General features: G+C 37.2%; 1 protein-coding gene across 12 annotated transcripts in view; it reads right to left on the reverse strand.

The window, feature by feature from the left end:
- The window catches only part of RAD51B (RAD51 paralog B), a 426,980-nt gene that overhangs the window by 386,341 nt on the left and 12,974 nt on the right, over nucleotides 1-27,665 (reverse strand). For all 12 annotated transcript variants that reach the window (XR_004357586.1, XM_032691028.1, XM_032691026.1 and 9 more), the window contains exons 6-7: nucleotides 27,429-27,548; nucleotides 25,368-25,551 (exon numbers count right to left, since the gene is read on the reverse strand). Coding sequence is in view for 11 of the 12 variants with exons in the window: in XM_032691028.1 (XP_032546919.1) it covers nucleotides 25,368-25,551; nucleotides 27,429-27,548 (304 nt within the window). In the remaining variant the exon portion in view is untranslated. The remainder of the gene's footprint in view (nucleotides 1-25,367; nucleotides 25,552-27,428; nucleotides 27,549-27,665) is intronic.

The following is a 27,665-nucleotide window of genomic DNA, read 5'->3' on the forward strand; positions in this document are numbered from 1 at the left end:
TTCCTTAGTGGAAAAGTTGCTCTTTTAATGACACCGAAGTACCCAAGCCCTAATAAAGCCAGCAAGATAGAAGTAAGCACAAGCTATTTGACACAGCCAGTATTTCTACTGCGTAGTTCTACTGTTGTAACACAGTGCAAATGCATTCAAGGACATTGAACTTCTCACAGGGAAAAAACAGGACTCCTTTTCCATAAATAAAAACTCACACAGACAATTAGCTCCCCACCAAAACAAGGTGATACATATCACCTTACAAAGTGGAAGTGTGCTGCAGAACCCAAGCTAATACATTTTGTTGAATGGTGCAGCATTCATTCCACAGTGGCCAGACCAAGCAAAAGCAAAGGATCGGAAGGCATGCTATAGCAATGGCTATCCCAGGGCTGGGAAAGAGCACAAGGGGAAGGGGGAAAAAGAAAAAAAAAAAAGGGGAGGGCAAAAAAAATCCCTCCAAAAAACCACATTGAAACCCACAACACACCATGGCTTTTGTGCCATGAAAAGGGAAATACCAAGTAATTCCTGCCTCCTTATATCAACTCTCACAAAATTTCTAGAAAAAGAGACTCTCTTTTCCATCCCCTAAATCTTAAAATTATACCTCTTATATGGGTTTAAAGCTGTTTAAGTTTTTTGCTCATCTTAATTCTTAATTACATCCTCTCCTAACCCACCAAATCCACTGCTGTGTCCCACAATAATTAAACAAGCTTTGCACTTAATTTGTATGGTGCTAAGAAAAGCTATGAAAGTTAAATTAAATTAGGCATTAGTTCCAAAGCAGAATACTCTAAAAGCTATTGATCTCAGATGAAAAGTAATACATGGATATTGTTCTTACCTAGCCAAAAAAGGGAGGCTCTCTGTCTCAAAATTATTAAAAAAGCATGTTCTGCTAATACAATCTTCAAAATCCACATCATGTTATTAAAAAACTCCCATGTCTTTTTCTTTAAGGTGTTCTTGCCCATGGAATTCTATACTGCAGCATATTCATGAAACAAGCCAATAGCTTTCCAAGATTAGACAAAAAAAGACAAATTACTGGGGAAACAGCACATTCCTTAAATTAGCTTACATTTTCTTTTTTCTTTCTAATTTATTCCACAACAGATCAAACAGAGAGAACAGAAATTTACATATGCCATACATCAGAGAGATCAATCCCTTCATCCAAACAATCTGAAATTTCCCTGTATTTTGGAAAATCCTCTATGTTTTGTATTTTTGGTGAATCTCCATAATCTCTCAATTTATTTCATGTTGCATCATATAATATTTCATATTGCATTAAAGTGATTTCTCATCAAGGCAGAAAAAAATAACAACATAACCATTTCTCATTCTTGCTTTTTCAAGACCTGGAATGAAACCCACTCACTCAATGTGGCAATACTGTGAACTTTTATTTAAAGATTATTATTAGAAAAATACTGTCCTGCATGTCTGTAAAAACAGCAACAACAAAAAAATCAAGATAATGATATGTAATTCATAATGCAGTACTTCCTCAGCCTCCTCAGGTCTAAAACAGGAGCAATTTTTTCTTGCTTTCCCTTTTTTCCAATGTGCTGACAGAATTAATTTTATTTACAGGATTGTGGGCTTTCTTTGTTTTGCTTTTAATGCTTAGGATATGCAACTGTGAATGTATAAAGAGCTTACAAAAGCCAAGTAGTCAAAATGAATTTTGTATTTTTATCTTTGTAGGACAATTAATTGTTTAACCATTCTTATTTTTCCCAGAAATGAAAGCCTTTGGTGAAGCTTCTTTTTCAGTCCCCACATTCTGCTTGCAAGTCTCTTATCTCAGTGCTTCTTCAAGAAAGCTTGTAAGACAGTCAAAACTATACCCAAAGAAACTATAAGTCCTTCAAGGACTTCAGGTCTAACATATGGCAGACTGCAAGATCAAAAGAGAAACTGCGAAAAGAATTCTTACAGACTACAAAGTTTTGTGGTAAGATGCCTAACAAACATTATTCCAGCTACCCACCCCTGTAGTTATCAAGAGCAGAATCAATAGACTGGTGAGCATCTGGAACAACCTTCTGGATGCAGGCCTTTATTTTTAGGTTCCTACTGTGATGGAATGGACAGTGGTATAAAATATTTATTCCTTTATCAGGGCTGAACCTGCTCATCTGACTCTATTATCTTTAGTTCTTGATTTTCAGTTACAATAGAATCAATATAATCTAGGCATACTTTAGCCTCTTCTTCAGTGCTCTGTTCAAAGATCTCTGGTCTAAGGGGATGCATTTACACGCAGTTTTCTGAGAAAGGCTGTCACACTTATAACCAGCTTTTATTCAAAAGGTAAGATATAAAGCAAGGCATAGTAGAAACTTCTCCCACTCTTTATCCTGTCTCAAGCCTTACCCCACTCAATTCTCCAACACTTATATATGATCAGCTACTCAATACTCACATTATCATCTGTATTTCAAATTACAAGAGAGAATGGGAAAGCCTCAGCCCAATAAGATCAGTTACTGCCCTCCAAGCCATGCTACAACCTGGACTGAAATTCTTTAAAAGTGGCAGTAAAGCATCACTTGCATTACTAGGTATGGATTATGAGAGTCTTTAGCAAGCAAACAGTCTGCAATATTCTATGATAAACAAGAGTCATTTCCATGTGCAAGATATGTAAAGATGCAATTTTACATTTACCTTGGAGTTTTTCAAATATGATTTTATGTAATTTGGAACCACATTCAAAAATTTCACCTCAGTGTCACCTGTTGGGAGCCACTATCGTAAGAACAGCTTCAGTGTGAATGACAAATCCCAGCTTAAGCAATTAAGAGTAATCAGAACTGTTGAAATAAAGGCATATGTTGCATCAAAAGCAACAGTTTAATGGAATACCCAGTGTGACCCAGAATTTGCAAAAAATACAATAGGGTATGAAATCCAAAAAAGCCAAGCCAGTAGTTTTGGTAATTATTACCCATTTCATTGCTGCTCTTCAAAATCTCAAGAAAGATCAGTTCTACTGGAAACTGTCCTAACTATGACAAGAAAAAAATATCTCTAGCTAGATTACACTACATTTGAGGAGAATTCCTATACAACCCCTATCTATTTTGTTAATTCAAAATGCAATGGATGCAACTAAATAAGCAAACTAAAGAAATCGACAAAATGTATTTTTTGTACTGCTGCTATTAAAATAAATAGTAACTACGTAAAATTCACAAATAAGGTAAAGCACTAGATGAGGTGCTACTGCTAAGCAATTCCACTGGCCACAGGACAGTTGCATTGTTGATTTTCAAGGGCTGAAACAAAACAGGAAACACTAAGGAGGGAAAATTTAAAAGCTAGTAGGAATATATACATTGCAATAGGAACAAAAAAAATAGGTAGTTGTATCATTGATCAGGCAAATTATCAGGGGAAAAAAAAAATCAGCAACAGTCTCCTTCTCTTGAAGAAAAAAAAATAAAAAAGGACTGACTGGTTGCCAAATAGAGATCATGAGTACAGCATGTATCCATTAGCATTTTTTTTTGCCCCGAACTGTATCAGATGCTCCAAACATTCTCTGCTTATTTATAAAATATAAAAGGGCACATGTTCACTCAGAGACAATGAAAGTTTAATAGTAACATAGGTTAGATGAATTCTAAAATATCCAATTCCTAGAAGCAAAGTTCAAATCTTGGTAATGTCAATATGAAGTTTTATTTTTCCAAAGCAGATAGACCAGGTTCCTATACCATTCACCATATTTGCCCAGCAGCTTTTTGGCAGGAAAACTTTTTTGGATAAGACTTCAAAAACAAAAGTCATATTTGTTTTATGTTGATTTAATGTTTTCATTTCTTTTCTTCAAGAAACTATAGTTGGTCTGATGCCTCTGACTTAAACTGCCATTCTCTTTCTAAAGCTGGCAGTTTCTTTCCATGAAATAGGTCCTGCACAACAACCACAGACTACACTAACCAAACCTGTTAGAAAAACAAAGAATATTCATCAGTAATACAATCACAGTAGACTTTTAGCATGCTTTAACATCCAAGTTGCAGATACAATGTGAAAAATGAATGTGAAAATTCTCTTGTGCTGTATCACAAAAGCAACATGATGATAAACTGAGACATAGAATATATTAACATAGGAAAGGGCACTTGAGATGCCAAGGCAGAAGTAAAAAAAAAAAAAAACCACACTGAGAACTAAAAGTAGCTGATTCATCCAGCAAGGCAGAGAAGTGCAGAAGCAACTGGCAACAGCAACAAAGACAGCTCTTCCAAAAGAGTCACATGGAAGGGGCGGGACTGATTCATAGCGAAGGAGAATCTATGAAGATGCCTGAAGCAGATTTCTAAAAGTCACAATTCTCAACTACATCCTAAAATGAATGTGAAGTTGAAGATGTTTGAGGACAAAGAAAGTAGAGGGAGAGAGGAGAGGGGAGAATGGAGGAAAAGAGAACATGGGAGAGATGGAAACAGTCCCAGTAGAAAGCAGGAAGTAGGAGTGACAGCCAAAACTTTTCCCAACAAAATAAAAAACAGAAAGCATAAAGAATATTCTGTATCTGTCTACAGCCTGAGAAGGAGACGAATTAAGCAATATATTGTGGCAGGTTGTTGATTCAAATCTTAAAATTTAAATGGAGGGAACAGATCAAAGGAAGACTAATTAAAACAAAAATCAAATATGGGGTGTGCAATTCCTCTCCTTAATTACTCCAACTGTAAACCCCAGGGCTTCACTAAGTACTTCACATTAGCTCACTTCTTCCACAGCTGAGCTGTTCCAAAGGCAGCAGCAAAGGGATGGTTGCCTGGAATTAAAATGAAATGCCTGCGAGTTCCAGTATGGTCTTTGTAAGTGGATGTGGGCTTTCTCCAACTGGCAAAGCAAAAAGGCACCTCCTGCTGGGGAGACTCAATCAAAGAGGAAGAAGCTGGCTTCTTGGAAGGAAAAAAATATGACTAGCTGCTAAAAGGATTTAATTACTCTCTAACCTGAATAGAGCATCCTGAATTAAGGACAGATGCAGCTAGAACATAGAGGACTTGTCCTAATCATGAGATGAAGAGACCATGCTAGCAAGCAGCTATAATCAAATAAGGTTCCCTACACTTTTCTATTTCAGTCCAGTACACATCCATACAATCAGTCAGAAAGAGCAGTACTGAGAGATGAAACTCACTGGCAAATACTCAAAGCAAAACAAACCAAGAGGTAAGCTCCCTGCAAGCCACTTTGTTCAAACTCCATGCCAAGTAACACCCACCTAACACGCAGTATTTTTTTCAAAGTATAGTGACAATCACATAAACATTAGTAAAGCATACATAAATGTCTCTATCTACTTGACAAACATGGTTCAAACAAAATGAAAGATAAAGTTAGAACTCTGTGCTCTAGTAAAGAAATATCCTTTTTTGGCATTCAAACAGTTTTATGAATCCTAAAACCTGGAACAGGCAGAGTGATTAAACAACACAGGAAGACAACATAAATGAAGTTCATTTCTAGGTTCAAGTCCAACACCATCCTTGTTAAACTGAATATTATAAGAGCATCAGAAGAAAGAATGAACCGTGAACTATCATTCTGACAGGATATTATTGGAGAAGTCTGTATTGCTGCTCCAGTTCTGAGGACTGTCAGTCCATTACCTAATGCTAGTATTGAAAATGTTGAGAATAAACAAATGACTAAACAGTACTGTCTAAGGGTACAGCATCGAACACAGCATAAGGCAATTGCTTTGGAATACCCTAAATCAAATGTTCAAATTTTGATTAGCAAAACTACCAACCTTGGTTATCAAACTTCGCTACAGTAAAGAATGTGGTATTCAAATTGTTCTGATAATAAGATGATATTGTTAGACATCCACTTTGTTGGCAGATTTTTATCTTTCACCTGCTATCAGAGGTCGCATCACAAATGTTCTGATGGAGTAAGCAAGACTAGAAGAAAATAAATAAAGAACTTCTATTAGAGAATATGCTGTAGACAACAGATTACAAAACCAAACATCGGCAACACGTTTGAAGGGAATCTGGCACTATATATTTATGATTTAGACTGATTGTGTCCTGCCCAGCTGTCTTTACAAAACTTCAACAAACTCAAAGACTTGGAGATGGCCTGCTTGTACTGAAAAAGAATTTGTGCATGTTTTCCTTTCTTTTTCTCGGAGTATTTAACTGAAAGCAAATCTCTGAGGCTGCTCTTTCAATAAAATGTGCCTATTGCTACAGGCAGCTAACTCTATAACTGAGTTTGGCTTTCTTTCTTACATCATAAAATTAATGACTCAAGTGTCATCTACTGCGTCTGCACTCAAGTGGAATGGAAGACAGTGCCAAAAACATCATACAGAAATAACTCATCAATTTTATGCCAAATTTGATATCATATGTTGAAGTACTGTCCTCCATGCAGATTAACAAACACGCTATGCTCAGAAGTCTAGACAATCACCTTTAATGTATGGAATTCAAGTTAATATAATGATCTAAAGCAGATCTTCATATTTTCAATTAAATTAAAAACAAAACTAACAAACAAAACCCACAAATAATTAGCCTGGTTTTCCTCTCATCTTGATTATGCTCTTAAAACTTTCTGTTTTATTTCACAAGATCAAGGTAATCAGTATGGGGGGAAAAAAAACTTACTGCAAACACCAGAGAACAGCATTTGCCAAGAGTCTCCAGATAACTGTCATGAAAATAATACTGCATTTTGCTACACAGGGGCTTGGAACAGAAGACACATGATATTTCAAAAATCCCTGGATTATCAATCTTTTAAGTGTACTGTTTTATTAGGGGAGAATTCCAACATTTCCCTTGAAGGAAAGCTTCTTAAAGAAGAAAAACACAAGGAGAATATTACAGGAAAAAATACAGCTTGGAGTTATTCACACAACACACAGCTTTAACTATCTCATACAATATCTGCTTTTTCATGACCTACAGAACTTTGCATCAGAATTACTGCTTCAGCAGTCAAAATACTCAAGACAGGTGTCCTTGCAATGCTGCAATAAAGTCTGCTGGTGGATTCCTTTCAGCTTTCTGTTACATCCTTTTCCATCACATTCTATTAAAAGATGGCTCATGGAAACTCATGCTCTCTTTCTCCCCAGGCCCCTCAGCATTCAGAGGAAGATAAGATTTGGGGCTAGAATTACCACCACATGCACTGTTAACTGCAGACCATGGGAGTAGTTTCACTGGGATGTTAGGGGTAGATGGTAGGACGTGAGGAGTAGCAAACCCCCTTCTTACACTTGCTTACTCTGCTGTAAATGCAGACATGTGGGAAGCAAACAAAATAAGGCCAGGGCTACAGAGCTGTAACCTCCCTCTGCAAACACAGCTCCCTTCATTTGTAGCAGATGGAAGAAACAAATATAAAAAGACTTTCCTCTAATGTGGATGTTGCTCTTTCCAGAAGAGCTCCCTCTCCAGCTTCACAGGAACATAAAGAGGAATGATACACAATCCTTTAAAAACAAAATAGCCACTCTATCACTATCACCACAGTGAACCATAAATACCCAAAGAGTTTAGGTGTCCAACAGAATCCAAACCCAGAGTGAATGAGAGGCTGCATTCAAGTGCCATATGTGTTTCAGCATTCCACTGAATATGAACTTTTTTTTAGTTCAAACTTATACATGGTTATCAAGTAACAGGGAGAATTCATCCAAACTAATAAAATATAAAAGGTTGCCTCCTACTTATTGGTTCCAAAATAAACACCACAATCAGTATGTGTGATTAAACTTTGCTTCCAAACTAAACACTGTGTCATGCACACAATTCAGGGTTTAAAATACCACAAATATTCTGAAGGGGTCACAAGGTACATAAAGACAAACATAAGACGAATTTACAGCAGGAAATTTGGCAGAGAGGTATAAGGGAGATGGAGGGGTGAAGGCTCATTATTCTGGAGGAAAACTGGTACAATCTGGTGCACACCTGGTTCTCCTTCAGCACTGATTACCACTGTAACTGAAAGCGCGCACAGCTAGGAGGAGGACCCTGCACAGATCTCAAAACCAAATTATTCTGAGGTACTCCAATGTCTGCTAAAGCACCATGCTATGAATACTCAAGTGTTCAGTCTGAGCTGACAACAGCTATCAGCTGTGTTTTGGATTTCATGCTCATTGCCAGAGGGTTCACAGCTGGGAATTACATATAGGTCATGTGAAAAACTCTATAATACTTCTGTTCTCAGGTCTTATTCTGCAAAAGAGAACAATATTTCAGAACACTTTCCAGCTGCTCCATCTTCAACTGAATTCACCTTACAAAGATAATCTATGATGTAACTACAAGAGAATTGCCAATGCTATGCCAGGTCCCCTTCACCCACCCCCCACAGCACTTGCCTAAACTATCACACATGCTTCCATTTTCAAGCTCCTGCATAATTACAACAGACCTGAGCCTGACAGAAAAATTGTTGTCATTAAAGGCATGATTTCACCAGATTCTCTGGCAGCATACATCCTCCCTGACCTGTACAACTTCGGTATTTCAGGGCAAACCTTTTCATGATTCAGCCAACATGGCTCAATTTTGACTTCTAAGCCACTGCCTTTCTTTTCTAGTTCTCAACCTCTGAGCATCACAGTCAGCTTGCAACCACAAAGGCTGGAAAAAAACCAGAGAATCACAGCGTTCACTTTATATTCAGGGAGAAAAGGATACACTCACCTCAGTATCCGAATTTCCCATTTCTGCCAAGCAACAGGCAGAAAGCCAACACAACTTTGTAAAGAGAAGTTCCTCTCCCTTTTGGTGATGAAAAGGCACCACCTTGTGGATGCTGCTCTGTAAGAAAGGCTTCACCAACAGGGAGAAAAAAATTCCAGTAGAGCCAATATTGTCAGTGGGAGCATCAAAGGTTTGCATAATGAAAAAAATCACCACTGAATAACAAATATCAGCACATATTTCAGCCAAGAAAGCACTCTGTCTAACCCAAGTGTGCAATTAAGGCTTCTTTGTATTTGATCTCAAAGGCAATACTGAAGTTCTTGAGCCAAACCAACTATGTAAAATCTTAAAAAGGGAAAGAATTTAACTTACAACATACAAAAGTAAGCTTCCTCACTATTCTACCTATATTTATTATTTCTCCAGCAACCACTGATTAGACACTTACTGTAAGAATCTAAATTAACATAACTGATTTGCTTGTAAAAATACCATTTTTCCATAAGCAATAGCCAAACAGCAATCACAGTCAAAAGCAAATTTAATCAGGCACTATACAAAATACAAAGTTGCTACCTTTGTCTCTGAAATAAAATACCCAAAGCCACTACAGGGCAGTGTGCTGTACATTAGAACAGGAATATTGTACTTACTTTAGTCATTGAGCAAACAGTATTTGCCACAGAGAGAATTCTTCATCCACAGGCCTTTTCATTAAAGCTTCTTTTTTCTTTGCATGTCAAACTTGGACCAGGGGACATAGCAGACAACACAGCTAAGAACATAATCCAAACAACTTCTAGTTCAATGTCTAGCTACTAGAACTTATGTTTTCCTATCAAAAGGCCATAAACATCTTCTGAAAAGCAATTGATGGAACACAAAATTAATGACAATGGGCTGATGCAATACAAAATAAATAACAGAATACAATTCAGAATATCAATATATTTGGTATTCAGAAATACGTAAAACAGCAAATGCCCGTGATTGCTCTTTTAAAAGGTAGTCAGCTCCTTTTTATATCATCTCCATATTCTACCAACATTGCCAGAGCATTTATGCAATTTACACAGAGTGAGGAATCAAAAAACCCATAAGAATATAAAATCTGCTTCCAGTTCTTGAAAGTATTTCTATGGTTAATATTTAAACGTAAATGCTAATATTTCAATGTCTAAAAATATGAAGAAAAAATGGATTGCAATGACTTCTAGCACAGGGATTTAATTCTATCTTTTAAGTTCCGGAGTCAGTACCTATAGTTTCAGTATAATTAGCAACCCTTGATAAAATTATTTCTTGCAAATCACCTGCCATCCCTATATTATATTATCTTAGTAGAGGAAACCCACCTGAGAGGAATTAGTACATTTAAGTCTCAACCCATACAGCTGAAAAACACATCTGTTGTCTAATTAATGCTCTAATTGAAGTGAGAGGAACAAATAAACCACAGCAAAACATTCAGCAGCAGCACTAAAAGTCCCCTGCACTTCCTGCTAAATGCTTGTGCATGAGGACCATAAATGAAAGGAACTGACTACAATGGGACAGCATTAGCCTTCAAGAAGGTCTCAAAAGACTGGAGAAATACTTGCAAAAATAAAAAAGTGGCAGGGAAGAGATGAATTCAAGAAAGCACAAGCTGCTACAAGTTTAACTAAGTTTAAAGATCAGCTAGCAAAATGGCTGTTCTTTACAAAAGGGTGTAGAACTACAGCAGAATACAAGTGAACAAGTCAAAATACAAATATCCTTGCATCCAAGTGAAAAAGTTTTTCAGCAAAAAACCTGAAAGATCACTTTTCAGCTGGATCAGTTCCCCACTCCAATTCACTATACAGCTGCACAAATGCTTCTGTAGGAACAAAAAAGGTAACATAAGGTGCGTATTTGTGTATGACTACATATATATATGCATATACGAAAGTCCACAGCATTGTCAAAAAAACTATGAGTTACGTTTTGCCTTCAGACTCACTAATATTTTATATGTTGGTTAAGTCTGTTGAGTACAGCCTGAATTTTTCAGCCACACGTATTTTCATCCTAACTGGCCAGGACAACATGGTTGTGCTTATTTCAGAAAACAAAAAAATCCAAGAAATTCAACCATGACTAAATAGGCACTGTAAATCAATGGCTGATGTAAAAGCATGTGGCTAACAGCTCTTCAGCCTTGAACAGATAAAATAAAGAATGTACAAAAGGGGAGTAGAAAAAAGAAGACTAACAAGAAAATCACACAAAGGGGTGTAACTTTAATTTATGCTGCCACTTTCCTCACCATTTCCAAGAAAAACTTGCTCTTGATATTGAAATTAGATTTAATATTGTGACTGGTGTAACAAGATGGTAGATTTCAAGGTGTCTTTAAACTGGAATTTAGAAGGGATAAGAGAAAGGAACAAACCAAGAAAAGAAACAAACCAATAAAAGACATTTATCTGCAAAACAGGACTCTATTTGAAGATATCTCTCTGAGGTACATACTGAAGCAAAGGAAAAAGAAAACCTTTAGGAGTAAGACAGATGTTCTCACTGGTACACACAATAGATGAAGCACCAAGAATACACACGAACCATGGTAATGACAGCAAAAACCCAGAAAGGTCTCAGTGTCAGTTTTCAACCCCAATTGCTTTAAAATTTGGTGCAGGGAAGGGGAGAAGTGTCAGCTTTCTGCTTCCATTTCAGTGCCATCAAAACAAACGATGAACTGCTGTTCTACAAAATTACTTACATGTATTTCTATTTAAGAAAAAAAATTCCTTTATCTTTATTCTTCTGCTAGAACTTCCACATGCCTACACTAGGAGAATGGATACCAAAGGAAATTCATTCATGCCAAATGATTAAGCATATCAGTACTGTGTACTTTACTAGATCACTCACTTAAATTTTCAGATTATATGACACAGCAAAACTAGGAAAGCTTAATGTCACTGCTCATCAGTAACTCCACAGTCTAAACTAGATGAAGGAATATTTACTGGCAGAAATATTCTCCTTTATTAGACCAACTGACAAGTAGGTTTTCCAAAGCCCCTCTTCAGATTTCTAGTGAAAAGCTCTCCCTTTTCCTGAATGCATCAATTGAGCTAATAGAAAAAACTTTCACATCACTTCCTATCAATCTTTCTTCACTTTACCCTTACCTCATCAGTTACAACTCTGAATTAGGAAACAGATTTACTGAAGCTGAGAAAAAAGATGAAGCAATAGAAATACTCTGAGGTCACAGACTGTGACAGTACATAAATTCTTGAAAAAATTTTCCCATTGATAAAAAAAATCCTTAACACTGTAATTTCATCTATAGTTTCTGACAGAAGCACATGACAATTTCAGTTTGTGTATTTTTTAGACCTCAGGAATACAACCTATATGACTTTTATCACTGATACCACAGTAACATGAGCCAGGCATCTTTGCCTGGTACCACAGAAATTTTATTTTCCTTGAGTTTTTCTCTTCACATTTAGCAAAGTTTATGGACCAAATCTAAATTATATTTTACCTAAAAAATGTTGTCAATCTTTCAGCTGAACTGGGGTAAAGTGACTGATCACTGTTCATTACACAGCATTTCTTCGGACACTCTCAGTACCTGAGAAAATCACAGTTACAAAAACCCAAAACTTACATAAATAATAAAGCTAGATTTAATGGAATAAATTTCAGAGTCTGCATGACATGCATAGGCTTCGGGCATGGCTACAAATTCTTATGTTTTCTGCTCCAAACTCCAGAAGGCTCTACAAGTGTACTAGGGCCAGGTTCAGATTTTTAAGCAGCATCTACCATTCATGCGGCATCACTGATCCCAAATAAATTGGTGAAGTTTACAGAGTTCCAGTAGTTTACTGTACTCTGTTAACAGCAAATTAAGTTGTGTAATTGGTATTGCTGTACAAGCTCTCAGTTCCTTGCTCTTCACAGATCCCCTCTGTTTAGTATCTCCTTATATTTGGAGAGCTCTATGAAAAAAAGCAGCAGCTAAGTCATTGTACCCACAATTCATATTCACCAGTACACAAATCTTACCTCTATCATCCAAAGACTCAATGGCAGGGACCAAGAAGAAACAGAAGAGCCTTCTGCACAGATTGTTCTTCTTTAGGAGGAGAAACGCATAACTATTATTCCTGAACAATTATTCCTTCAGAAGGAATAATTGCAAAGCCAACTGCAAAACAGCAGCATTTAAAGGCAAATAGAGCACTCAAAGTAAAAATGAGCATTAAAATAATCAAAAAGACATTCTTTCAAACTCCAAACCCCATGGAGGAACACTCTGACAACAGAAAAAACGAGCAAACAAGACATGAAAGCCACTGAAATACAAGCTTAGTAACAGACCAGTTTACTACTACTTAACGTCTGGTAATAGTTGTCTCTTAGCATGAAAACAAGTTTGAGGCTTTGGAAATTAATGGAACAACACAACTTGTTGGGTTGTGTTTCAAAAGCCACCACATTAGACTGGTGAGAGGTCTGACATATTAATGATCCAGTCAGACGTGAATGACCAGACCAAATGCAGTTAGGACAGTCGGGAATGCACAGTGCAATTTACTCCCTATCACTGGGTTTTAAAATAATTCAAGTATTTCATTATATCCTATCAGCAAAAATTACGTTATTCTAGGAGACAAAAAAAACTCATAGATATACACAAATACTGCTTTATAATATAAAAATTTCATATTTATGCTAATAGATTTTGCCTGGCACCAAAAATGAGAAAATCAGGTATCTATTGTGATTTACAAATTGTGGTCTTTGGAATTTGACAGCACTGGAATTTTTAAAAAGCATGCAGACACACACAGAGAGGTCCTGAACCACACAAATACTTCCAGAAACTTTGTCTCTCCAAGTAACTAGTATGAAAATATTTTGTTTTAGCAATAATCTGAACTGTTATTCTCCAGTAACTGGTCAGTATCACACACAAAGTACTTTGGTAGTCTACATATATTCTACTTTCTACATCAATAGCTACTTTTGCTGCAAACAATACGCATCTTCATCCACATTTTAATAGAGTGTCTCAAAAAAACCCACATATACTACCCATAGACCCATTCTTTTCAAATCAGACCTCTCTAGGGGCTCTGCCTTCAGATCAAATCAGCAACTGTAATTTGCAGAAAATGTTCTTAAAAATAGAACGACAAAATACAGGACTACGACAGCTACACACAAAACTTCTAATGAGATTAAACAAACCACTATTACTCAAAATAACTGCTACAAACAATGTAGTTCAAACAAAAGAAAGAGCAGGAAAGTATCGTACGCCAAGTAAGTCAAATCAAGATCACAGACTTTCACCTAGACTTGAACTTACAGTCTTGGGACAACTGAGTAAGTTCTCTGTAAAATTTCCTCTCCCTAGTAGACAAAAACCAGGAACTGTAGATAACTACATTATACAGACTTCTAAAGCAGCAGCTGCAAAAACTTTGGTAATAGTTTAACCATAGCATGCTGACAGATGGATATGAAACTATTAATAATGAAAGGAACACAAAGCAGGTTATGAACTGTACAAGCTTTTATGGGTTGTTATATATTTCATTCTGAATTTTAGCACAGGAAGAAATACTGTGGTTTGAAAATCTACTATTCAGCATGATTTCTGATCTCAGCTATAATTCATTATGGGTGGATAACTCAAAATACAGCATATTATGATGCATTTTAAAACCAGAACGTGCAGATTAAAAGCAGGACACTGACCTAATGATACACTAGAGCCCTAAGCAATGTAAGGATAGGCTGTATGCAACCAGGCATTTGCTCACCTTTAGTCAAATTACAAAGCATCATAATACTGCTGTGTAAAACAGTCCTTCCTAGTTTAAAAAACGTTCCAAGCACCTAACATACTTTTTCTCTGCTCATTCAGAGTAGTAACCTGGCCATCATTTTTACTCGTACTACCCTTTTTACTGAATATGTAGTTTTACATCCAAAATCTTTGCTGCTGCCAGAAACCACATATTCCTACCCCTTCTTTCTGCCTACCTTAGTGCCTGTTCAGCTGCACAATTGACCAGTATATTTTTTAATTCTGGCTTGGCTTTCTTTAACTGGTTTACATCCTTGTTCAGGCTCATCAGCAAGCATAAACCAGTAGCAAACTTGATAGTGAAATCAAGTAAGAGGCAGGTAGAAAAGAAAAAAACATGCATTATTCCCTTTTTGCTGTTTCATCTCTGCCATTGGTTGACCACCTCTTGATTTTGGACTACTCACAATTTCTGCAAGCAGGTTCAATTAACCTACTACCCACATGCCACTTGTGATTTCAAGCGATAATTTATTTTGCTTGCAGCTTGTATCTGGTGGCCTTTCTTTCCTAGGGACAACTTCAGAATGATAATTGAAGTTCAGTGGATTTCCAGGCAGCAGCTTCATCACTTGGCTAGTGGTAGCCCTACTGTGACTCCCTTAAGTCATCTGGAAAAAGAGACATGGCAGTAAGCATTGCTGCCAACCCCAAACAATATCTCCAGCCAGTAACTATCTCCTTTACTATTGTCAATCTGCTCTTCCAAAATATGACAAGCAGGAACAGGCTTCACAAAATGTTGCAGCAGCCTCTTTTTGCTTCTAGCAGCTCCATTCAGCTTCCATCACAAAAGCTAAAAAATAGAGCATACCTGCTCCAATACACAGTATACTAGTCCTGTGCATATGTTCTGTACCTCCTCAAAAACTTTGTACTCATTGCCCAAGTATGACTGTTTTCATTACAATGCCAGGAGGAGCTGTGACATGGAGCTCTTCCATGCAACCAGAGAAAGTTAGACAAGCCCAACACATGCCAGCTTCAGGAGATGCAAAAATTTAAGACTGATAGAGAAAAACACATCACCTTATATAGGTTCAAATTATCCAGTTGTACCTTGCTAGTATTGTTTATAAGCTTTACAGGCAAATAACTTCAGTTTTCTATTTTGAAGACTGCCAACATCTGAAGCCAGTTTCCTTAAACTAGTGTTCTTGAGAAGTACCCAGACCACCAGCACGTGTCTGCACCCTTAAAAAAGTCTCCCTTTTCCCTTTATGAAGTTACAAAAAGCATCTAAGCAGTAATCAATTCTAATTCTCTCAAGAACTAAGGGGTTTTGCAAGAAAAAACAGTGTTTAGTTCATCTATTTAAACTGGTCTTGCTAACCAGCACATCATGAAAAACATAATACCACAGACTGCCAGGAATCCAGTCAACCTCAGATATCGCTGAAAAGTACTCTCTGCCCAGGTCAGAAGTACAAGATATAATAAATACAAAAGTAAAGTATTGAAAATACTGGAATCTGAAGACAAATAAAGTGATTTTTATGCTGAAGTGGGCAATGCAGCTCATCCAAATTAGATTATTCAAATATTGAGGGGGAAGGAGATACCATCTTACTAAAATTCAGATGTAGTCTCACTAACAAAACCAGCATCTCATTCATTCCTGTCTAATTAAAACTTTGCAGATGACTGCTCAGTCATATTCAATAAAAACCTCTAAATCTAATTTTGTTTACCTAGTATATTACAACAGAAATACTATATTCTCAAATGTGAGATAGCTATGCATTTTAGCAAGAGGAAACATGACAGTTTTGATGAGATTACTGAAATCATGTAGACTCTCACTGAAATCCATATTTGGAATGGATCTCCCTCAGTTTGATTATCCCAAACTTCTGCCAAATGAATAAAAATGCTTGGTGTTAAAATGGTGGATTTTCTTCTTTAAAGAGAAAATTAGGGTGAATAAATCAACACATAGTCGAAACGTCAAAGAAAAATTACATAAAATATACTTGTTCTCAATAGAGAAGATGGAGTCTTCTTGTAGAAAAATCAGAAGGAAGTTGTTCAGGGTACCATATGTTATAGCTCAGATTTCAATTCCAAACAAAACCGAGTAGCGAAACCAGAGGAAAACATATAACTCTTCTAATGCACAAGAGCCTCAAAAGTAGAAGAAAAAGTGCAGTGAAAAGCTTGTTCTGTAAACCTAGATACTCCTGTTTTCAAGGCAGCACAGGATCATCAACCATCTAGCTGCAACTGGTTTTAGTCTGTCTGTTATTACCATCCAACTACAAGTGGAAAGAGAGGAAATTCTGCAGACTGTAAAAGGCAGGTTCTGTAGTTAACAGCAGCAAGCAGATTGCTTCCAGATCACATTGCATCAAAAAGCAGCCCCAACAGTGTACCTGGTTCCACACAACTGCAATATTCTCACAAAGCAGTCCTGTAAACAACACAAAGAGGGAATTGGTACTATCATCTCTACCACCAGTTTCCAAGAAAGTAAGATTTTACTTTTGGTCTCTGGGCACATTTATATTGTAAGAGACATGCATTGCTCAATCTTAATTTTGTTTTATCCCCATTCCTTTATGTCTCAGGGGGACTGGTACAATATTATTTAGGAGTAACAACTGCAGAGCAGGTCCTCATTATTCCCAGAAACCTTGGGGCTGAGTAACCAGAAAGCAAACAAACCCTAGGGAATCTGGAAATCAAATCACTTAGCTCATACAGGTAAGATTTTTCTAACAACTTGTAATCTGGTCAACTATTCCTTGCACTGCTATCCTGTCTAAAACCTAGAATCACTTTCAGCTACACATTACACAAATGCAGAAATATTCCTAAAGAACCTACAGTTCAAATAAAATCAAAGGACAGTGAGGTAGCACATGAAAAAATACAGAAGAATTGAATACTCAAAATACAACTAATTTTCTGCAGAGTCACAAATAAATTACTGGCCTAAAGGTCCAGGCAGTTTTTCATACAGTCAAAACAGTACATCTTGTCAAACCCTAAACTCCCAATACAAGGCACAAAAGGACATCAGACACAAGAAACTGTTTATTTATTTTGGAAGAAGTCTTTCAGAAATTCAAGTCAAGGCAGATATTAGGAAAAGTGTCTGCTCTCCTTTATAGCAAGTATTGTGCATAATCATATAACAGATCAAAAACAAATCTGGTAATAAAATCTCACTCCTCTCAAGTCCCTCTCCTATGTTAATCCTGGTCCATTCCTTCTACATAATTTCATATGTGCAATTGTGCAGAATGATAGCTTTTGGCAAAGTCACTTGCACTGTAAAATGGAAAAAGTGGAATACTTTAAAAGAAAAATCAAACTGAATTCAAGTATCATATAACTTAAAACTACCTCCTTTTCTATACTTTGTCACCACATGAAAACAGGAAACATTGCTCTACCATTTCTCACTCCTTTTCCTCAGCAGTATTATACATTTTATGAGCACAGATGGTCCAAAAGGAACACTGTGTTGGGCCATAAACTGCAGCAACATATATTCTCCACACATACATAAAATAGAACACAAATGGCAGCAGTACTGAAGACAGTTAAAATTATGTTTTAAAGTCATTTTGAACTAAAACAAAGTTGTGCCTTCTGAAGATAATTTTTAACAAACATATAAAAAGACAAAACCATCTAACTTTGCCACTCTAATAGCACTTAACAGTTGAATTAACTCCCTTTTATCCAAAGTATTTTTTGCTCAGTACTGTGGAGTGGAAGGATAATTGAAACATAAACAATCTGCCAAGAGAAACTGGGTTTATGAAGTTTTAACAAGGGCAAAGAAAGAATGCTACTCTGTAAGTCCCCTTTAGCCATTTTGGTTTCCCAAGTAAACAACAACAAAAATTTGAATTCATTCCAAATCACACTTTACAAACAGCAGTGCTCAAATGTATGTGAAATTCTGACACTTATTTTTTAAGCCAGCATTTGTAAGAAAACAAAGGGTAACACCATAATATTTAATTAAAAACCCCAAAGCTATAGACTCAGTTCTGGGCATGAAAGTACTGCTAAGTATAACATGGCAGGAAATCTTAACATCATAGAATGGTTTGGGTTGGAATGGACCTTAAAAATCACCTAGTTCCAGCTCGCCTGCCAGGGGCAGGGACACCTTCCATTAGCCCAGCTTGCTCATGCAACCTGACCTTGAACACTCACAGAGAGAGGGCATCGCAACTACTCTGGGTACCTGCTCCAGTGCCTCACCACAAGCATTTCAGAGACTATTTGTTATTTAAACTGATGAAGCACACTGAACAAGGCTAGGTTTTATACCGAAATACTGTGTGTTTGAAAGCAAAAATTCTGATACAGCTAGCACAAACAATTTTCTAATGTTGTTAAGTTCACCACTTAACGAGGACATGAACACCAAGATGAATTTTGGTGCAGGGGAAGTGAAACATCTTCAAGAGAACAAGCATTGTCTTTTATAGAAGAAAGTTAGTTTTGGAAGTAATCTCCCTGACTTAGGAAACAAATTAACTGCTGTTTTCCATGGCTTAAAACAAAGTTAGGGCTACTCAAAGATTCTTTGTTTCATACAGAGAATAAAGTCAGCAAATTCTGCAATATCTGCCTTATTCTAAATATTTATGCTTCTGTGGATAATGTTCACAGTATGATTAGCATAAGACACTTGTATCTTTTCATCCTATTGAGTTGATCAGAGATAACTCAGTTTCTCCAAGAAGCTAGTGAATTATCTTAATAAAATTCTGTAGGCTCTGTGTATTCTAATCAGTCACATACTGTTTTAACTTTCATGCTGCTCCCTAGAGAAATATAAAAACTTCGTGGAAAAAAAAGCATAAAAGTTACTCATATGGAAGAGAGAAGCAAAGGAACAAAGCAAGTAGCAGTCCCAGTCTGAAAGGAGAATTATATTATTACATAAACCTCAAACTTTCACAGCAAGCAGATGGCCAGGAGTTCAGTGTGATTATGTAGAAACAAAAAGATGCTTCTATTAGCAGTTGGGGAGAGTATTCAAGTTCACACACATACAAACACAAGATACACTTCAAACTTGAGTGACAAGACACCATACATAAACATTAGCAGCTTAACAGAAAAGGATCCCGACTTTCCACTGAATTCTTACCACTAGAAATGGTTTGAACCACATCCAGCCTAAGTACGTCTAGTAAAATTCCGGTAACTCAGTTCCAAAATGTTTTCTTCTGTTAAGGTTAGCTTCTCATTAAAGAAACACATGTTTCAATGTGGCATAATATAGAAGAGATTTCTCTTTTTAGAAAACTTCAAAATGGAGCACTTTGTTTGTGCTAAGTTCTCTAAGCTTTGCAAATAAGTTTTTCTTATTCTAGATTTAAAAAACTTGCAAAGATAATTCAATTACTGTTTCTCTAACACTCATATTAAACATACCTTTTAATAGCAAAGTATAGAAATGAATTTTGCATTTCAGCAGCTTACAGTCCAGACAAATTCATCTGAAAGTCGAATGTATCCCCACAGTTTTGGAAAAGTAGGCATACAGTGTTGTTACATATGTAAAAAATCAACCATCCACTTTTTCAAACTACCTACATATTTATTACCAATCAATAGGGAACTGGTATCTAAACAACTTTTCTTCAGAAATCTTTCATTTTGGAATACACTTAGCTCTCCATAAACTAATATTTTCAAATATCAGAACAGCAATAGCAAAGGTGCAAAGAAACCATCTCTGTGGAAACAGAATAAAACAAAAACAAGAATGAGGCCATATGGGAGAAAATAACAATTTGAATATTCCCCCTGTGCCAAAAGCAGCACTTCAATCAAGGGACACTTTACTGCAGGAAGCTGAGACAATGCAATTAAATACACTTAACCAAAGACAGCAGAAAAGGCACTGCAGAAGTCAAGTAATTTGTGCATATAAACAGATTTTGAGAAGAGAAGAACTTACTCAACGTAACCCCAAATACACATTTAGCTAAACATCTGGCTTTCTAAAGTAAATGGAAACATTGGGGATAAAGTTTACAGAGCACAATGTGTAAGTGATTGTGAAGCACTGAAACTAAAAAAAATATGAGATGCAAGTATGAAAAGAAAATTGACTGTGATAGATTTAATTGCTGTCATATTAAAAATATCAAGTAAATTTTTAGTTTTTAAATGGAGCATGTGGTATCTAAAGGGGGAAAAATATTATCTGTGGAACTTGTAGGCTTCTTGACTTTTTTAGCATAGAAAATAAAAGCACTGGAGAGTAAAAGAAAGTTAATTTTGATTAACAATCAAGCTGTCCTTCTCAATTTCTAGCACTTGCTTTTGATCTGACTGGCTAGTTCCAACCAAACCTGGCAGAAAAAAAAGTATGTTTTGGTCACAGCTCTGTGCAGGAAAAGGGAAAACGGGACATTCCTACCTAATGCCCCATGGAGGCAGAAGCTTCAGTGACTGTTCAGTCATCAGTATGGCTGCCTGGTCACCTGTCAATAGACCATAAGTGATCCAAACCCTGTGCTGCCTCTTGCTCTGGCATCATTTATAATGCCTTGGATGAAAGCAGGCTTACCGCTAAGTTACATGGGGGGAAAAAAAAAAAAAAAAATCAAAAAAGGAGACCAGGTATTATACTTCACTTTTTGAGAAACAGCTTATGGTTTACTAATATGTATACACAACAACAACAACAACAAAAGCTTTGTTTTTCTTTGTACTTTACAAACAAAACAAAACAAAAAAAAAAACCAAAAACATTAAGTCAAGCAAAAAATGAAAATCACACACCACTTTCACTGGCTTCATTCACTGGCTAAGATGGTACCATTCAATTAATATGTTTAGTATTTTTTTTCATCTCAAAAGATGGATTAAGGTTTAATTTACTACAACTTATTTAAATTTTACACTGAGGATGGCGATTGCTACTTTCCAATGAGCATCTGTATCTTGTTCCTGGATTCAGTACAAGTGCTTTCTCACTAGTAATGACTCTGTCCTCACAGTATCCTCTCAATAAACAGCTCTGTTATTCCATTTTACAAACTGAAAATAGAGGTGCAGAGAGATTATTGAACAATGACCATCAGTTTTGATGCAATTAAGGTCAACTTTTTTCCAAATATTGCAGACCAGACAGAGCTACTTGGGTTTGAAACAGCTCCCCTTGAGTTGGTAAAAACTATGAGTGCTAGTCACTTTTGCAGGTCAAATTCTATAACCTCACATCATAAAATATGATATCTGTATGACGTGAAACATACATAATCATAAATAGATTTTATAACACCAACAGAAAGAACAGCACTGAAATCCTTTGAACTCCAGCACAGTAGAGTAGCACAGGGTTTCCCCAAATTTAACTCTACTTGAACCCACTTTCTTTTTAAGAAATGCAGGAGGGGAAATGCTCACAAAAAAAATACTCGGTGATAAGCAGCTATTTATGTGTAGTAATGCATTCCAATGATTAATTAGTCCAGTAAGAACACACCCATTATTTGAAGTCTGAACTTCCTTAATTCACCTTCCAACCACAGAACTGTGGTACACCTGTGCCAGCTGAAGAGAAGCTTTTATCAAATACCTCTTTGCCAAGTAGGTGCACATTGACAAATGAAGAAGCCCTTAACATTCCTTAGCTAAGCTAAACAAAGTAAGCACCTTATGTCTTCATTACTAAGACTGCTCTCCCCCAGCCATTTTCAAGACTGTTTTCTGGAAGCTGATTTTTCACCATCCTTCCTGGACTGTCAGCACCAGATGTACTGCTCCAGTGACAGTTATAGCTGATACCTCCTAACTGTCAATTCCCTTGCTCAACTACTCAAAATTTGTTACCAGAACTTTAGCTACAGCCAAAAGGATTGACTTCAAGTTCAAATCCAAATCCTATTATTTATCAACTCCAAACTTGTTGCCCAACTTAGTATTTAGTTGCACTGATTCTGCTATGAAGTTATGTGTCCCATTTATTAATTATCTAAATCACTTTGCGACCTTACTAATGTTCTTAGTCCCAAATTTATGATTTTCTAGGTAGGTAAAAACATCTGAAATAATTCCAACACAGTTTTTTACAATGAGAACCTCTGAGACTCTGTTGCAATGTATGCAACAGCAGACTGATTTGTAGCATGAGCCAACATCTGCAGATGCATAACACTGACACTGGATTTTGCATGTTAGTCATACACAGCCTCGCTTAGGGATCCACATTTGCAAGAGAGCAAATCTCTAGCCAAGGCCCTCCTAGAATTCTCAACTAATAGGACTTAGATTTTATTTTGTAACATGAAATTTAGCAAATCTTTAAAATACTCCAGAACCAACCAACAAGCAATGTTTATTAAAGATGATAAATGAAAATAGAGTTGGGTTTTCATTGAATAAATTGATAAATCTAATCAACAGGTGCTTTAAAAACATACAAGCTTTCCATCTGTGTATTTACATGTCATTATAAAGCTCTATAAAGATTTTATTTAAAAGGCAAGACCTTTCAGGGACCAGTTCAAAAAGATGAAGGCTGTGACCACAGCACAAGTTCTCGCCCAAAATTCCAGAACTCCTTACCAAAGTGTTCACAGTCAAAAATAGTAACAGACCAGCACATCAGGTACTGCAGACGCCTTAAAGCAAACATATCAGCTCTAACATAATGGAAGCCTTTAGATGTTCAAGGTTTATTTTCTTCTTACATAGGGAAAATTAGCATCACAGTCTTAGGCTACTCCATACTGTCCAGTTTTAAGACTTTTGTGCATATCAACACCGTCACTCTGACTAAGCAGGACAGCAGCCTGAACTGTCAGACATTCAAAGCCAGCTCAGCTTCACCATTTCAGTGAAGGTGGAGGGAGGGGCAGGGGCTGTCTAAAGGAGAAGAAAATACAGAAACAGAGAAAAAATAGTATCTTCTCATAAAATTTCTCCCCTTTTTCAAAGTGCTGCTTAATATTTTCTCAAAACATCAGAGGGCACATACTTACACACAACTTCTTCCTGGCTTTTTAAAGCACTGACTAGGAAGCTATCTTTTGTTCCTGAACCTTAAAGACACTTACATAGGGTTTAATCTTCTCCATAAAAAGTCTTTAAAAATCACATGGCAGAAGGAAATCTATTCCTCTTAAATTACATCAGCCAGTTCCACACCTCCTATTACTGGTGTCATAGTTTCTGTGACCTCAGGAGTGTCAGAGGGAAAAGGCCCTACCAGTCTTACTCACGTTCTTACCTCAGTTTCTGTCTTACACTTGAGTGATGAGTAGGTTACCCATACCAGGAAATACTTTCAAGAGTTGAGTTTCAATTGCATCCTTTGATATGACCCTTCATGCGTGAACACACACACAAGAACATTTATACCGTCTAAAGCACTTTTCAATCAGTTCTACCCAGTCCCTGCCCCCTGAGTGTCCATGTCTTCCTTTTTATTTTATGGGCAAATCCACAAACAAGGATTTCCTGAGCTGTTATCCTCCTTTCTGCATAAATTAACACACATTATCAGCCACAAAAGGAATTTAAGGTGTTCCAGAGTATTAGGCCTTTTGAGATTCTATTAACTTGAGTAAAGGGGACAGACACAAAAAAAGATCTTCAACTAGCCAGGGTATGGACTACTTAGAGTGACTCTGCAATAGAAGGGAACCATCAGGGTTAAACAATATTTAATGGCAACAAAATAAAATATAATATTCAAGAAAAACAAACAAACAAAAACCAAAGCACTGAAACAGATGGAGAATCTTGTCCCTTATTTGAAGTCCTAAATGTAAAAAAACAAACAACAAAACCCCACACACAAAAAAACCAAGAAGCAAAACAGTTACTGTTCTTCCATTTCCCAACTATTTTTCAACTGGTACCTGTCAGAGACTGAAACAGTTAATGATTTATGCATTCTAGGATTGCCAGGAGACTTTTGCAGGCTTTGGAAGGACTTTTGCATTATAACTATGATGGGCAGCTGGGTGCATCTCCCCCTCCAGTGCTGCTGAAGGTGTCAAGCCCTGAAAAGGCGAGAAGAGCCGTGTTTACCGTGCCCTCCACATGAACTCTGTGCTGGGCTGTCCGAGATACTGCAGGTTCATGGCATGACCCATCAAAGCCCATCCTCCCTCTCTGCCAATCTTGAAAGGCGGGAAAAACCCTTTTACCAGGCCCCACACAGGCCCAGGACACACTGGAGGCTCATGGCATGGCCCGGGACACTACCCATGGATGCAATAACTCATAACTTCTTTGAGTGTGGGGGCTTCCCTCCTTCACCCCCAATGGATTAAGGCCACCACTTCAACTAACAGACATGGAAGCTGCAACTACCAAGTTTCATTGCTGGACCCCGTGGGCGGTGACTATATACATCTTTCCACTCTCATCTTTTCTTTCCCTCACTCTCCCTTACCCTTATCCTGTTTTTCCTTTCTCTCCCTTATGTATTTTCCCTTAAGGTTATCTTTATGCCATATTGCTATAAAGGATAGGTATAGATGATTACACTCAAAATGCTAACATACCTGTTTACCTTTGAAACAAAATTGTTCTGAAATAAACCCAACATATATATGTCTTCAAGCATTGATTATTCAGTGTCGTTTCACTCTAATCCACCCCAAGGGATTTATTAATAAGAACCTGGGTAACCTCCCCACTTTTCTGGGGCAGGTTGTAACAGTACCTGCTTCAAGATTTCTGCTAGAATAATTTTCTGGTTTTCATCTTCCTGTCATTTTCATTCTTTTCCAATTTTATGACTTCATAGTCTAAGGTAAAAACTTAAACAAAGAGGAAGAACTTACTGGTATTGAGAACTCCTCTGCCAAATACTTCAACACTGATGCTCCTCTAGTCAAAAAGTTACTTCTCTCTGCCAGATTGCCTTGAAGTTTTGTGTCAAACTCCTTTCTGACAACTGAAGCAACAGAGTCAATTATTATGAGTTTAACTTTCTTTGAAATAATTTCTTCTTCCAAAGACATAATCCTAAAAAAAGAAAAAAAAGAAAGTCACTGAGAAAAAAGAAAGTTACTTACACAATAGAACCATTTTATAACTCTGAAATTGTTTAAATAAAAGGATTCCTCTAATAAGCTGAAAGTCAGCCCTTCTTTTTCCCTCCTCACACACCACCTGCATTAACACCTACATGTACTGAAGAGATTTGGAAAGGAATCTGAGGCTCACTGGTCCACATAACTAAAGGCAGAATCTCTCCAAAAGAGAAGATTTGGAAGAATCTCTAGTTAGCAAGACTATGCCCTACCACCCCTGAATGGCAGATGGCAAGTAAAGTGGACATGGAAACTGTGCTTTTTAGCTCACAGTACATGCATCCCATGGTCCACTCCAGATTCCTTGGTGTCTATGTATGCAGAAGGTCAAATACATTTTCACATACCTCCAAACCTAATTTGTTAATAAGGATGGATGCCATCCAGAGGGACCTGGACAAACTTGAGAAGTGGGCCTGTGAGAACCTAACGAAGTTAAACAAGTCCAAGTGCAAGGAGCTGCACCTGCATCAGGGTGGTCCCAGAGACAAGTACAGACTGGAAGAAAGTGTAATTGAGAGCAGCTCTGCAGAGGACTTGGAGGTCTGCAGACAAAAAGCTGGGCATGAGCCAGCAGTGTGCACTTGCAGCACAGAAAGCCTTGGGTTGTAGTGAGAGGTGTGGCCAGCAGGTCAAGGAAGGTGATTCTCCCCCTCTAATCTGCTCTCATGAGACCCCACCTAGAGTACTGCATTCAGTTCTGGGGTCCTCACAAGAAAGACATGGACCAGAGGAAGTCCTCAGGAGAAGGGCTACAGTGATGAGCACATCTCCTACGAAGACATCCTGAGAGAGTTGGGGCTTCTTCAGCCTGGAGAGAAAGCGACTCCAAGGAGACCTCATTGCAGCCTTCCAGTACTTTAAGGGAGCTTATTTATAAGAGGCAGAGCAACTTTTTACATGAGCAGGTAGTGATAGGACAAGGGGAAATGATTTTAAGCTAAAAGAAGAGAGATTTAGATTAGTTATTAGGAAGAAATTCTTTACTCAGAGGGTAGTGAGGCACTGGCACAGGTTGCCCAGAAAAGTTGTGGATGGCCCATGCCTGGAAGTGTTCAAGGCCAGGCTGGACAGGACCCTGAGCAACCTGATCTAGTGGGTGGTGTTCCTCACCATTGTAGGGGGTTGGAAATAGATGACCTTTAAGGTACTTTTCAACCCAAGACATTCCATGTTTCTACAATATGCTACTAGCTGTTCTCTGATAAAGCTGCATTAGAAGATAAAAGTATCCTTAGAATAATTCTCTCACTAACATAAAACACACAGTATGATGATAAAATATAACTTCATTAATTTTCATTGCAAAATATGTTCACAAATTAACATAAGGTAACAGCATGACAATACAACACTGCCAACAACAAGATTCATGCTGATGACTCTTAAACAATTCCTTCCTCCCACTGCTGGAAGGGTTCCTGTCTTCCTGGAAGGAAACTGTGCTTTGGAGGAACAAGATCCTCTTCAATGGACAATACAACTCTTATACTATGGTCCCTCCACAATCCAAGAGACGACCTGTCTCATGAACATCTCCTTTAAAGTCTTATGGGGATCAGATGAGATAGAAATTGTCTATCAGAAATTTAAAAACATCAACCAGATTAGTCACATGCTATGAAATGAAAAGAGCAATGTCAATCTTTCTGCAGTGCTACTTTGCTGGAGACCATGCTGTTATCCACATGCAAAGGTCTGAAATAAATTAATTACTCTTCATAAAACTTTGATATAAAACAAATATTATTATAGACAATCAAGTCAAAGTGGTGTTGCATTTCTATTTTAAACTCTGGAAAAGAATACCTCTGCAGTACACTGCAACAGGTCAGTTCTCGATAGAGGTGAATGCTACGGGTCATGCAGAACACCTTTTCATCCGAGTCAAAATAAGTAGGGAATCTGTTTCCTGCTATCTCAATCAACCTATTAAAAAAAAAGAAAAAAAAAGCAAAACCAGAATGTATATCACAGCAAAAAGAATAATGTAGGATAATAAGTCATGAAATATTCATGAAGCAAACACAGCAAACCACTGAGCCA

This window comes from Chiroxiphia lanceolata, chromosome 6 (genome assembly GCF_009829145.1).
Source record: "Chiroxiphia lanceolata isolate bChiLan1 chromosome 6, bChiLan1.pri, whole genome shotgun sequence".
Classification (NCBI taxonomy): domain Eukaryota; kingdom Metazoa; phylum Chordata; class Aves; order Passeriformes; family Pipridae; genus Chiroxiphia; species Chiroxiphia lanceolata.